General features: G+C 43.0%; 1 protein-coding gene across 1 annotated transcript in view; it reads right to left on the reverse strand.

Annotated features, from left to right (window-relative positions):
• Positions 1-11325, reverse strand: part of LOC142197863 (solute carrier family 12 member 9-like) — a 212154-nt gene extending 200829 nt beyond the window's left edge. The window contains exon 1 of the mRNA XM_075268511.1: positions 10915-11325. Within this exon, the coding sequence (XP_075124612.1) occupies positions 10915-11095 (181 nt within the window). The 5' untranslated portion in view covers positions 11096-11325. The remainder of the gene's footprint in view (positions 1-10914) is intronic.
• Positions 11326-13969: the final 2644 nt, after the last annotated feature.

The following is a 13969-nucleotide window of genomic DNA, read 5'->3' on the forward strand; positions in this document are numbered from 1 at the left end:
GCTTTGGTTTTACGGCGTTCACTGTGCAACCAAATTGACGTGTCCCCTGTATTCTGTGTTTCGTTACGATTCCGGGGATACCAAATTTATATGGTTTTATTTACATTTTGACCCCTTTAAAAAATACAAAACTATGTTGAAAAATTTTTTTTTGAAAAGTCGCCATATTCTGACAGGCGTAACTTTTTTATACGTCCGTGTACGGGGATGCATAGGGCGTCTTTTTTTGCGGGACCGGGTGTACTTTGTAGTTCTACCATTTTCGGGAAATGTTATTGCTTTGATCACTTTTTATTCAAATTTTTATCAGAATCAAAACAGTGAAAAAACGGCAGTTTGGCACTTTTGACCATTTTTCCCGCTACAGCGTTTACCGAACAGGAAAAATATTTGTATAGCTTTGTAGAGCGGACGATTTCGGACATGGGGATACCTAACATGTATGTGTTTCACAGTTTTTAACTACTTTTATATGTGTTCTAGGGAAAGGGGGGTGATTTGAATTTTTAATCCTTTTTATTTGTTTTTATTTTTTTTTTACTTTTTTTTAAACTTTTTTTTTTGCATTTATTAGACTGCCTAGGGGTATTGACATGGGTGGGCAGTGTCGCGGATTGTCAGAGCGGTGGGGGTCGGCAAACATGGCTGCTCCGGAGCGTTATAGAGCGCCTCATGGAGTATCGTTAAGGTGAGGGGCAAAGTGGTAAAGTATATGTATATGAGATTGTGTGGGGTTGCTGACCTCTGCTGTAGAGGGCAATATGAATTTTGTGGCTTGCTATGGTCCAAAGTGTGTGAGATTGCAGAGATGGTGGTATGAGTTTGGGTTTCGTGGGGTTCCTGGCACAAACGTATGTGCGCTATTGTGACGAAAAGTAGCCTATTGCGCAATCGGGTGTATTAACTATGTTTGTGGAAAATTTCAGCCAAATCGGTGGAGCGGTTTTTCCGTGATTGAGGAACAAACATCCGAACATCCAAACACACACAAACTCACAAACCCACAAACTTTCACATTTATAATATTAATAGGAGATATATATATATATATATATGTATGTCAGGTTTTTTTAAGACCTGAGCACATTTTGCTATATGGTATTTAGGGGTATTTAGGTGGTGACGTGCCCTGCTCTTGTACTTGTGTATTGTCTCTGCTCTTCTGAGGACAACTTCCTTGCATCATACAAACGGCAACCATTGTTACTGTAGAGAGGGGAGGTTTGGGAAGATTTACTTGTAAAACCACAGAAGTTTATTGCAATAAAAACAATCCTGAAACTTGCATAGCAAAAATATGCCAAAACAGCACCGTGTGAATATAGTTAGATCTAAACTTACACAGTTTTAACACATTCACACCTATACTCACTTATCTGAATCTGGCTATGTATAGTAAAACCTCTTTTGCGACAACCACCCAACTTTGCAGAAAAAGTGGTCTTCTAGAGCGGTGGCTCAAAGAAAACCTATCATGAAAAATGTGGTCTAGGTAAGAAAGTGGTCTTCTCATGGAGATGGTCTTTTGGAGAGGTTACACTGTATATGTATATCTCATATATGCATAGCAGCTGTGATCAATGGGTCCAAGGTGTGGGATCCCGCCCATCTGACATTGATGACCTATTCCAAGGATGGGTCATAAATATTGTTTGCTGCTCAACCTACCGCAGCCATTTTTCATTTTTTGATTTTCATTTTTTACTTCCTCCAAAAGCCATTTTAATTTTCGGAGGGAAAAATTGTACTTTATAGACTTCAGTGAGTATTACATATACTGTGGTAGGGAACTGGGGAGAGCATTATAAAAGATGGGAGCCACTGCAGAGAGAATTTTACCGGGTGATGGCCACTGGGGATAGCATTTTAAAGGAAAGGGGCCACTGGAGACAGCATTATATAGGGTGGGGGGCAATGGAGACAGCATTATAAAGGGGCCACTGGAGATAACAGTGTATCATATATGTATAGGTATTTTTTTAGCCTGGAGTACTGTGTTGCGTTATTCAGCCCTACTGTAAGTTCCAAAGACACTGTTAAGGTATTGTTATATGTAGATTCAGTTCTGCTATCTTGTTTTTCAAGCTGCCATCATTACTATAAGATAATATGAGACAGAGCAGGTCATTTACCACTGGCTGATCAGTTACATTTTTCAGAGTAATATGATATAAAAGAAGTGATAAGGGGGTTAACTACCAGGGCTCCTTACACACCGCCCCAGGGTAGTGCACTATTTGTGTACACAACATACAATGGTACAGGTCTGTCTTGAGTTGCATTTCAAGCAGAAACTTGAATTGAACAGAATGTAATGCACATTTGACAGCTGATGCCTCTGACTGGCTACAGAGGTTATGTGCTGATTCTAAGAGAACTGATTTTTCTAATTTTTTACAGTGTTCTGTCTTCTCTCAAATTTTACTATATCTCAGAAAAAAAAACTTTAAAAGGAACCCATCACCTAAATTTAGGACAGTAAACCACTAAAAGGTACTCTGGTGGTATAGTATCCCAAATATTGTTATACACAGAATGTCTATACCCATTGTGGGGAATCGCTCAGGTAGATGCTTGTAGAAGTGCAGGAAACAAGGACACAGACACTGGATTGCACACAAGTTCAGGCTTTATTCATATGTAGCACATACACTGCTTTTGCAAAGCCACAGGATAAACAAAACAAAATCCTTGTCGGCTGAGAACACCAACTTAAACGTAAGGAAACTTTTCCCTGACTATACAGGAGACTGCCTACCAGTCTCCCACTTTGGCAACAACAACAGGTGGCACAGTACCTGTTTTGGAGGTCCGCTCTGGACAGGTCAGCTCTGTCAGTGTGGTGCTACACTCCTAGTCCTCACACACAGACTGTTATTAGGGCCTGATTAGTCAGCTGACCTCCTTGGTGTGAATCTTTACTATACACCCTTTAGCTGCCTGGCTGGGACATACCTGTCTTCCCAGACCACACCCTTCACTCTCTCACACCATGTTACAAAAACTTTCCACTTAAAGGGGTTGTCCCATCACAAGGATCCTATCTATACTGCTTGTTAATGTGGATGTAAGACTTTTCCTAAATACACTGCTTCAGCAAAACTGCTTTGTTTGTCCACTATCTTACTTTATTCAATTCATTGTTGAAACAGCCCTTGACTTATCTGCTCAAAAGTCAAGTGATGTATCTGCCTGCTCTCAGGGGGGAGGGAGGAGGGGCTGTGTATGGGAGCGAGCCTGTGTTTCTAGCTATTCCTGTGTCTACACCATATGACCTAGCTTCCTGCTATCAGACAGAGGAGAGGAGCTGCTTTCATTTCTTTTGTTCTCCCAGTTATCAGGCTAGCTAATTCAATTGTGTTCATTATGGCAGAGACAGGCAGTCTCTGTATGTAACACAGAATGGAGTTGCTGGTGCCTGTACTTCATCGTCCAATATGGGTGGGCGGAGCTACACACTAATTTGGAGGCGGAGCTAAACGGCAGGTTGCATGTGAAACCCCGCCCACCAAATGATGCAAGAAACAAGGAAGAAAGAAGATTTTACAGCAGTGAAGACTGGTGAGTATGCGACGTGGGAATACCACCCACCTGGTGGTTTTGAGGCGGTTTTTACCAAAAACCACTCCAAAAATCGCCACAAATAAACCGCTTCCTAATTCCTGAAGCGGTTTTTTTCCAGACCAAATTCCGCCACAGCCTATTCATATGTTCTGGCCCCAAACTGATTTTTCAAGATCTGTGGGGGTTCTTCAAACAGACCCTATACACAGGGCCGGAGTTAGGGGACAGGGGAGAAACTAAGCAAATGCCAGGACCCCGACGCCCACAGGGGTCAACTGCTTAGCTCTGCTACATACTATATCAAGCCTTTTCTGAGGTGAGCGACATGGATGGGACACACAGCAGAGAAGGTGGAAGCTTCACTCCTTGCTCTTCATAAGGATATGCTGATTGGAGGAGTGTTTCTCCTTCACTAGTCAGCACAGGTGCCCTACCCATAGAAAGAGCCAGTAGTCAGCACAGCTGTCCTGCACGCAGACGGAACCCGGCATTTTAGTGATAACATTCATGCCTCACTTGACCGTATTGCTGCCTGGGTTTGTGAGTACATTGAACAAGTACTTGAATAAACAAAAATGCCAAGGAAGCTCTATTATGTTATCTTTGTGCTTTACAAGGGTTACAAATCTTCATGAGAAAGCTAATCGGCACATTCTAATACATCCTGAGGATGGAGCTATATATACTACTTAGGGTGAGGTTATTCATCTGTGCTGCTATACCCAATGACTAAGAGCAGGGGCGTAACTACCGGGGTAGCAGCTGCCACAGGGCCCCCATTAGGGGGCACAGCGACAGCCACTACCGCTGTGTTTCTTTTCTTAATAGGCCATTACCGGTTGGACTTACATACCGATCCTGGCAGGGGCTGGGATCAGTAAGTGACGCTGCGGGCCCCACAAACACTATTATTATATACGGGGATCTTTTCAGACCCCGAGTATAATGATCAGAGGCCCAGGAGAGGTTACAAGGGAACATAAAAAACAGTGTTACTTACCTCTCCGCATTCCAGACAAGCTTCGGGCCTACCTCTGTGACATCCCTAATGTCACATGACCGGGGCCTGCGTCCGGGGTCATGTGACGTCCCAGACGTCATTGAAGTCTGCCGACACCCCCGAGGAGTGCAGCGGAGCCAGGGATAGGTAAGTAACAATGTTTTATTATGTTGGTATTTCCTCTCGGTCTCCAATTATTATACTCTTGGGTCTGAAAAGACCCCAGAGTATAATAATTGTTTATGGTTGTTCACAATGGGTCATAATACAGGGGCTACTATGGGGTATAATACTGTGTGTTGGGGCCACTATGGGGCATAATAGTATGTGCAGGGGCATTATGAAGCATAATACTGTGTGCAGGAGCCACTATGGGGCATAATACTGTGTGCAGGGACCACTATGGGGCATAGTACTGTGTGCAGGGGCCACTATGGGGCATAATACTGTGTACTGGGGCCACTATGGGGCATAACAGAACACATGGGAACATGAGAGGGGGGGAGGTCGGGGTCTTCGACGTCAGTCGGGGGGAGGTTCACCACAGGGCCCAGCCATTACTATTTACGCCACTGACTAAGAGCTTACATTAGGTTCACACTAGCATTGTATATTCATTGTTCGGGTTGGCTGGGGGAGATCCCAACTATGTAGAGTGGTTACATACAGACCCCGTTGGGGCTACTTTGAGCAGTTTTGTGGTTCACATAGCACTATTCTGGTCTATGAGTCCCTGAAAATCATAGGCAACACTGAAAAAATCCATTTGCTCTCTGTTCTTCAAACATTGTATAAAGTAGAGTTAGAAAAAAAAAAAAGATCCACTTTTACATATGTGAAAAATGGATTAACCACAGACAGCGCACAACCCACAAATAAAGCAGGATCACGTGCTGTCTGTGATGGGACAGACTGTAAGCCTGCTGAAAATGGACATGTGAATAAGTCCTAATGCTGTTGGTTTCTAATGTTAGGCTAGATTCACACTACTGTTATTTAATGTGATGAGTTCAATGGACATTAAATGACAGATGCAAAAGGAGCCCTCTGTTGGGTGTTGCAATAGGACATGTTTTTCTACAACATTATAGTGTCTTACTGATGAGATATGACAGGGTTAATGTCTTACTGATCAATCTATATGTATTCCTTGTACATCTTTAGGAGGGTCACTGTAGCTTTTGTCTATTTCTGTATACTATATACTCAGTAGATAAGAATTTCTTCACATACCTGTACCATGAATAGCCATGTTACAAACTGACCATGTCAGCCCCTCAGCCGCCCCAAGGGTACTATAAAAGCTGTAGGGGGCTATTGTTTAGTTAGCTACGGCAATGGACCATGAATGTGTGCTATGCACCTCTGGAAGTCATCGAGTGATGGGTATATATCAGTGCATGGTATATAATGGGGCTCTCCATCCTGTGAGCTTACATAATTTGTAACCACAGCTAAGTATTATCTCTTTTCATTTATTAAACACTTATTATACTATATTCTGGTGTAATTATAATCCTTCTTTGACCATGTTTGAGTTAACTCGTTTTTAGAACAACCTTTTTGCCTACGCTTGGTGTCAGAAGTGGGATTGGTCTAAGAATCACTAATTGTTGTGTTTTAATTATGTTATAGAGAAATTGCAATGTGTGTGTTAGCAAAGATGTTTAGTGTAGGGGTAGATGACGAAAAACTGAGTCCAGTCCCTTGGTGGGTGCTGTGTGAATTGATTGGAAATAAAATCTATAAAAAGACTTGCGTTGTAAATGGAGATATTATTTGTTTTGTACCGAAGGTACTGAATGTTATATGTATGTATGTGCAGAGATCTGGTGTGGGTAAGAAGGTGGTCTTCTCAGGGATATGGTCTTTTGGAGGTGTTCACTATATACATGTATATATCCGTGTTTAGAGGTGATGTGTATTTAGATTTGGGTGTGAATACTATTGGATTTCTGGAATGTCTGTTTGGTTTTGATTTCTTTCCTCATTGTAATGTCTTTAAAATTGGTTTAATCACACAAAATTGAGCTTAGCATTATTATGTTTATTTTACAGCAGTATAAAATCGGTGTGAAGATGAAGGAGCCTATTTACTATTTACCTGGTTTTTCCCTCTCAATATTTAGATGGGCAGGGGAATATGACTAACTGTTTATTTGTAGGAAATGAAGAATAAGATTTAGCCATCCATAGACAATAAGTGATATCACTTTACAAAAGATATGAAAAATTTTGTTTCAGTGCAGACAAATTCCTAGTTTCTTAATGGTTTAATGCACATTTGATTTTTTTTTTTTTTTGGCAACTTGAATTTAACGCATTTGTGTTTTGGAATTTTTGTTTTGCCTGGAGCTCCAGTGTGCATTTTGCATGTTTGAATGGAAGGTTCAGAGAAGTGAATGTGCCCTTATGTGTATCAGTTATATGTATATGTTCCATGTGAAGAATATGCAAATCTGTCTTCCATGATATAATTAGGAAGACAGTGCCTCAGTCATGCAGTCCAATAGCGGGCGCTCTCTTTAACATCATGCCCAACCTTTCCAGAGGCCTTTGCTGCAATGCAATGATGTGGGATTTTATCAAGTACAGTCTCTCAGCCGAGGACAGCAGTTTCAATGTTGAAGGGAGCGCCCTCTATTGGGCTGCATGACTGAGGCACTGTCCTCCTAATTACATCATGGAAGACAGATTTGCATATTCTTCCCATGTTCCTTTGCACAGTGGAGTGCAGAATGGCTTAATAAGACTCCACACACCTAAATGGTGGTCTCTCCCTAAGGAGTGACGATATCCCCTTAACTATGTTCCATGTGTCTGTTGTGTATACATGTTACATGTTCAGTCGTCCACATCTGGCATGCAGACAAAGGTATTAACTGCTCCCTACCCCACAGCAGTGAATATGAAACATAGGCATATATTATCATTTTGGCCTAAAACTGGCTTAGCCTACACAGATCAGCTGTTCCAGTAGCCTCAGGATACGCACATATGCTGCAGTGGATGGGGACAAAATCTACTTGGGGCAACCCTTTCATCTATTACATGTGGTGACCAATAGTGACTATGGCTTCTAAAAGATCTTTCAAGCTCATACGGAGAAAACCAACCATGTATTACTGAGTATCAACAACTCTAATGACCTCTACCATAACATTAAAGGGGTTTCTATGTTCAGACCGATATTAAGAGACCAATGTTATTTTTTGTATAATAAAAAGTTACACAATTTTCCAATATATTTCCTGTATCAATTCCTCATGGCTTCCTAGATCTCTGCTTGCTGTTGTTCATTCAGTTTATTTCCAGTAGATAAAAATCAGTCTATGGTCATGTGATGAGCACACAAGTACACAGTTCGTTATCAGGTAAATGTCTAATTCCTGTACTCTGACTATAACAAACTGTACACCTGTGTGTCAATCACGATGACCATGGGCTGTATCTCATATAACATGCACTGATTTTTTATCCACCTGAAGTAAGTAGAATGAACGAAAGCCAGCAGAGATCTAGAAAACCATGACAAATTGCTACACAAAGTATATTGGAAAATTGTACAACTTTTTATTATACAAACAACAAGAATTGTCTCTAAATATTGGTCTGAAAATGGACAACCCCTTTAAAAATCAGGAGAAGATCAGTCATATTTTACACATCTTGCTCTGGTACAGGGGATATTAACACTGGCATTGGATAACTCTTCCCAAATACACAGGTCTACAACAAAATATTTTTTGCAACCATCGCATGTGACTTTGTACTTTTCTGAATCAGCTTTTTGTCCTGATTTCAAAAATGTATATAGTTTTTAATCATTATTATAAGGTATAGGAAATATACTGGCGACGTTAAGAAAACAGTCATCTACATATCAGAATAAAATGCTTGACCTTAAAGAACAGTTTATTAAACCAAAATAATTTCACATGCAAAATAGAAACCAAAATATGAGCAGAAATTAAAGTGCTTAACATTAGACTGGCGTTGATTCAATTTTTTTGTCATAATATGTAGTAACAAAAATGCTTCCATCTCAGAAACTTTATGTGATATAGCAAAACTAAGCATATTTTTGGAATCAGCACATCAAACTCAATAAAACAGACATATTAGGGCTACTTCACAGAGGGGGCAGATTATGGTGTGGATTCCACATCATAATCCGCCCCCTCACAATGGTGGCCTATGTAGACCGCTAGCGATCTTTTTTCCATGAGCAACATGCCGCTCACGGAATAAAGAAGCGAGCTGCCCTTTCTTCAGGCGGATTCCATGGGTCATTGAGCCGCGGCGTCCACCTAGCGGCAGTACCCTCCGGATTAGGCCCATTCATTTTGGGCCTACTCCGGAGCGGGAAGCCACGACTGACAGTCGCGGCAAGCGTATTTTGGTCCTGATTTTGATATGGCTTCCCACGTCAAAATCAGGACCAAAATACACTATTCCTTCCCCTTGTGAACTAGGCTTTACCTTTACTTATCCTGCCATAGAAATGCTAAATAAAACAAAGCCAGAATTGCTGGTTTTATTCATCCTCATTGCCCAAAAAAGGAAGAGAGTTCAGCAACAGGTCACATGTACCCAATATGTTACCAATGTAAACTTCAGCTCATCCCACAATAAATAAGGCCTGGTTCACATCTGCATTCAGTATTCCATTCGGGGAGTCTACTTGGAGACCCCTGAACGGAAAACCGTTCAGATTAAAAAGTGGTGAGCAATGAAAGCACACAGACCCTATAGACTATAATGGGGTCCGTGTGTTTCCCGTGCAGTGTCCGTGCGAATCATGAAGAGGAAAGTAGTGCTTGAAGTACTTTTCTGTCCACATGACTAAGGGCTCGTTCACATCTGCGCTGGGGACTCCATTCTGCAGGTTTCTGTTTCCTGCCCAAAACTGGGCAGGAGATGGAAACCTGCAGGCATTTTTCACAGTGTCCGGCCGTGAGCATCGGTGAGCATTTTGTGCGCTCTGCAGCGAAACAGTTTTTTTTTTTAACCGGACACAGAGTCGGACATGCAGGACTTTGTGTCTGGTTTTAAAAAAAAAAACTGTTTCGCCACAGCCGGACTCGGTGTGACAGGTTTCCGTCTTCTGCATGCAGAAGACGGAAACCTCATAACGGAGACCCGAACGCTAGTGTGAACCCAGCGTCATGCAGACACCGCACGGAAAACACATGGATCCCATTATAGTTTATGGGGTGCATGTACTTTCATTGCTCACCCCTTTTTAATTCGTTTGGTATTCCGTTCAGAGGTCCTCAAGCAGACTCCCTGAACGGAATACCAAACGTAGATGTGAACAAGACCTTAGGCTAGATTCACACCTGCGCTGGGTCTCCGCTCAGGGATTCCTGTCTCTATCCTGCTTTAAGGCTGCCTTCACACGATGTAACGCTCCGCTCATTTTGTCCATTTTAGGGTGCATTCACACTGAGTATACGCTCAGTATACTCAGTATGCCTTCAATGTGATACGCGCGTATCACATTGAAGGCAATAGGGGAAAAAAGCCTCCCATTAATTTCAATAGGGAGCGCACATATGCCGGCTCCCATAGAAATGAATGGGATCTGCTTTGTACGCGCTCATTCTGAACGTGTTTTACATTCAGAATGAGCTGAGCGTATACTCAGTGTGAATGCACTTGTAAAAATACACGTGTAAAATGTAGTTAGCCACTGAGTTCAATGGCTTTTTTTTTTTAAATGCGCGTTAAAAAAAAAAAAGCCATTGAACTCAGTGGCTAACTACATTTTACACGTGTATTTTTACACGTATGAAATGGGCAAAATGAGCGGAGCGTTACATAGTGTGAAGGCAGCCTAAAAAAGAGAAAAGTCCTGCAAACAAACACTTTCCTCTCCGCAGTTTTCGGCCGAAAATTGGGTGGAAACCTGGCGGACCCATTATAATCTATGGGGTACACAGGTTTCTGCAGGTAACCGCTTTAAGTGGATTAGGTATCCGTTCATGTGGTCCCCCAGAGGACCCCTCATACGGAAACCCCAACGCAGCTGTGACTCTAGCGTCACTGCCAAAAAGGAATCATTTCAATAGGTCACGTACCCAATATGTTACCGATGTAAACTTCAACTCATGCCATAACAAATACATCATACAAATAAAAAACAACAAAAATGAGTCATGTCTGACAAAAACAAAAATAAGGTCTAAAACTATAAAGTTATCCTGTCAGAGAAGGTCATAGAAACCAATCCCCAAAACACTAGGGGCTCCTCCAGTGCAGAACATGCCCAGTCTCCTCAGTGTAAGGCCATTAGTGGCCAGGATAGAGTTGCCAAGTGTAGCTGCCCCTTTCTGGAAGTAACTTACCAAGCCTGAGGAAGAGCACCACACTGAACATAGCCAGCAGGGTGGGCACCACAACTCCCAGGAAGGTGTTGAGTTTTCGGGTGCCTGCTCGCTGCCCGCTGCTCCGGGACTGTACATTCCTGGCGCCCTCGTCCGTGGATACACTGAGCTTGTAAGTGACCAGCGGGCTCCGCTCATCCATAGTCGTCCCCTGCAGCCTGCCCCGCTCCTCGCACTACGTGTCCTGGTCCTCTGTATAGTGACAGGTAGCCGTGCTCTCCCGCCCAGTGAGGCGTGACCCGGATCCCGCCAGCCACAGGGACCACCTGACCACAAGTGTGGGGATGTACAAGGACAGTCCCTGCTCTGTCAGCCAGAGTCCTGCTCAGTGTGACCGGCCACCTCACTGCAGCACATCCCCGGCTCAGTCACTCGGGAAATTACCAGGAAGTATATACTAGTGTGTAGGTGCCACAGTCATGTGACAGGCTTCTGCCTCAGTGTCTGGGTCTGTCCTGCGACACTATAAGTCCCAGCGTGGTCTGAAGATCATAACTGGACCGGCTCAGGTTGTGGCCCACCGCCCAGAAAGCAGCAGGTCAGCTGAGCTCATGTGATTCCTTATGTGAATCCTGCATTATATGAAGAGTAACAGCCCAGGGGCAAATTACAGCACTGTACTAACAGCCCTTGTGTGCAGCCCCGGCTACTATAGGGCGCTGGTCACATCTGCTCTATTCTGTTCTGAGCAATGATGGACCCGTCACATGATGGAAACCAGCCTAAAGTCCCAAATTTGCTGGGATTTTCCAAAATTTTGAAAATAAGACTAGCAAACTCAGTCTCAAAACGACTAGATAAAAACCCTGCCCACAGATGTCATGTTAGGGGATTCCGTGAACGTGGCTGAAATTCCCAGATTTCACCAAAGCAAAACTTATGTAACAATGCTAGCGGTGCCCAGCGGACTTCATTGACTATGATAGGGTCTGTCAGGTTTCCATCATGGTGTCCATCATTTTAACAGAAAACAAGGCGTGCCGCACACATTGCTTTTTTGTTTGTAATTTTTGACCGAACTTGCAACACAGGCTCTTATCCGAACCACTAAGGGTCTATTCACGCGGAGTAAACGTACGCTCATTTTGGCAAAATACACGTGTAAAGAATATACATGTAAAAATAAAAGACTCCCATTGACTTCAATGACATTTTTTACACAAAAAAATGTCAGTGAGGTCAATGGGAATCTTATTTTTACACATGTATTCTTTACACGTGTTTTGTGCCAAAATAAGCGCGTTTACTCCGTGTGAATGGACCCTAATAGGTGCAGAGGAGATACCAGATGCATAAGGCTGAGGCCCCACGTTGCCGAAACGCAGCATTTTTGTTGCAGGTTTTGCTGCAGTTTTTAAAGCCAAAATCGAGTGGCTTGAAAAGAAAGTAAAATATAATTGAAGCACTTAGATGTTTTCAGTCTGTTAAATCCACTCCTGACTTTAGCTCAAAGAAACGCAGCAAAATCTACAACAAAAAATGCTGTGTTTCCGCAGCATGGGTCCTTACGATAGGTACACATCGGGATTCTGCCCGGACGAAAAATGCACTTTTTAAGCAGGTTCGGGGACAGAAACCCCAAATTGAGTTCAAGCGCTGGTGTGAACCCAGCCTTAGCCTTACACTGACCCCAACCATAACATGCCATGGCGCCTCACTACTGTGTTATCCTACCTGGTATATAAGGATATTTAGGAAACACTTGACTTAGGCCAGGGGTGCCCAATACGTCGATCGCGATCTACTGGTAGATCGCAAAGGACGTATGGGTTGATCGCGGGATGCAGGGATCCCCGGTGTCTGCTTCTTCACAGTGCAGGCTGAGAGTCATCTCCGGACACTGGCTGCTGCAGCCCCAGCCTGCCAGTGTCCAGAGATAACTCTCAGCCTGCGCTGTGAACAAACAGACAGCGGGGATCCCTGGGCTGCCACAGAACGCCGCTGTCTTGCTCTTGCGATCTGCACGGCCCCGCCCACATGCCCGGCCCCACCCAAAGACACACCCATCCTGCCCACAAGCCCACCCCTGTCCCGCCCATAGGCCCGCCCGGCCCCGCCCTAGTAGATCTTTTGCCTTGGTAGCTAATAAAGTAGCTCACACTCTGAAAAAGTGTGAGCACCCCCGACTGAGGCTAAGGCCCCACATGACAAATCACAGCTAAAAAATTCTACAGACAAAAACATACTGCAAAAATGTGTTGAGTTTGTGCTGCATTTTTCTAAGCTTTTTTCTTCTGCCCTCATCCACAGATTGCTACTTGCTTCAGTTCACAGGTCCTGGCTGACATCAGCAGTTGTCCCATATGAGAGGAGGTCTCGGCTACCAACACTGGTATTTTTATCATTATTATTTAATTTTTAAAGAACCATCGGTCAAAATATGTCATTTCACCTGACTAAAGTCTAATGTGAACAGCCAGCTTAACACAATGAACTTTGCTCCTTGCATTTGAAATAGGAAACTCAAAAATGAGTCATAACTCTTGAGTTGAACGTGGTGTCCTGGTCAGGATGGTGAGGAGCAGCGAGTTAAATTGTGAACCAGAAATATATCAGTTATAGTAAAGCAATACACAATCTCTCAGAAATGTTAGGGCTAGTTCACATGGGGACTCCGCGTGAACCAATTCTGTTGCGGCTGCCGCGACAGGATGCCAGTGCAGTGCAAGGCATCCTGTTGCAGCTTTCCATTCCGGATTAGAGATATTTTTTTAGTATGTGGAAACCTGATAAAGATCCATATTTAAAGGGGTTAGCCAGGAATTTTATTTTCATTGCTGTTCAGAGCCACTTTTGATGTCCATGCTATACATAGAATGGAGCGAGAAGCAGTTTGTACCATGACCTGTATAGTGGCCCTCACTGCAGCTCAACTCCCATTGACTTCAAATCCGAATTTCTTCCAGATTCCCTATACATCGTAATATTAAATTGTAACAGTATTATGTAAATTTTCCCTGCAATAAATAAACCCTCATAATAATAATAATTATAAATTTTATTTGTATAGCGTCAA

The sequence above is a fragment of the Leptodactylus fuscus genome, chromosome 3 (assembly GCF_031893055.1).
Source record: "Leptodactylus fuscus isolate aLepFus1 chromosome 3, aLepFus1.hap2, whole genome shotgun sequence".
Classification (NCBI taxonomy): Eukaryota; Metazoa; Chordata; class Amphibia; order Anura; family Leptodactylidae; genus Leptodactylus; species Leptodactylus fuscus.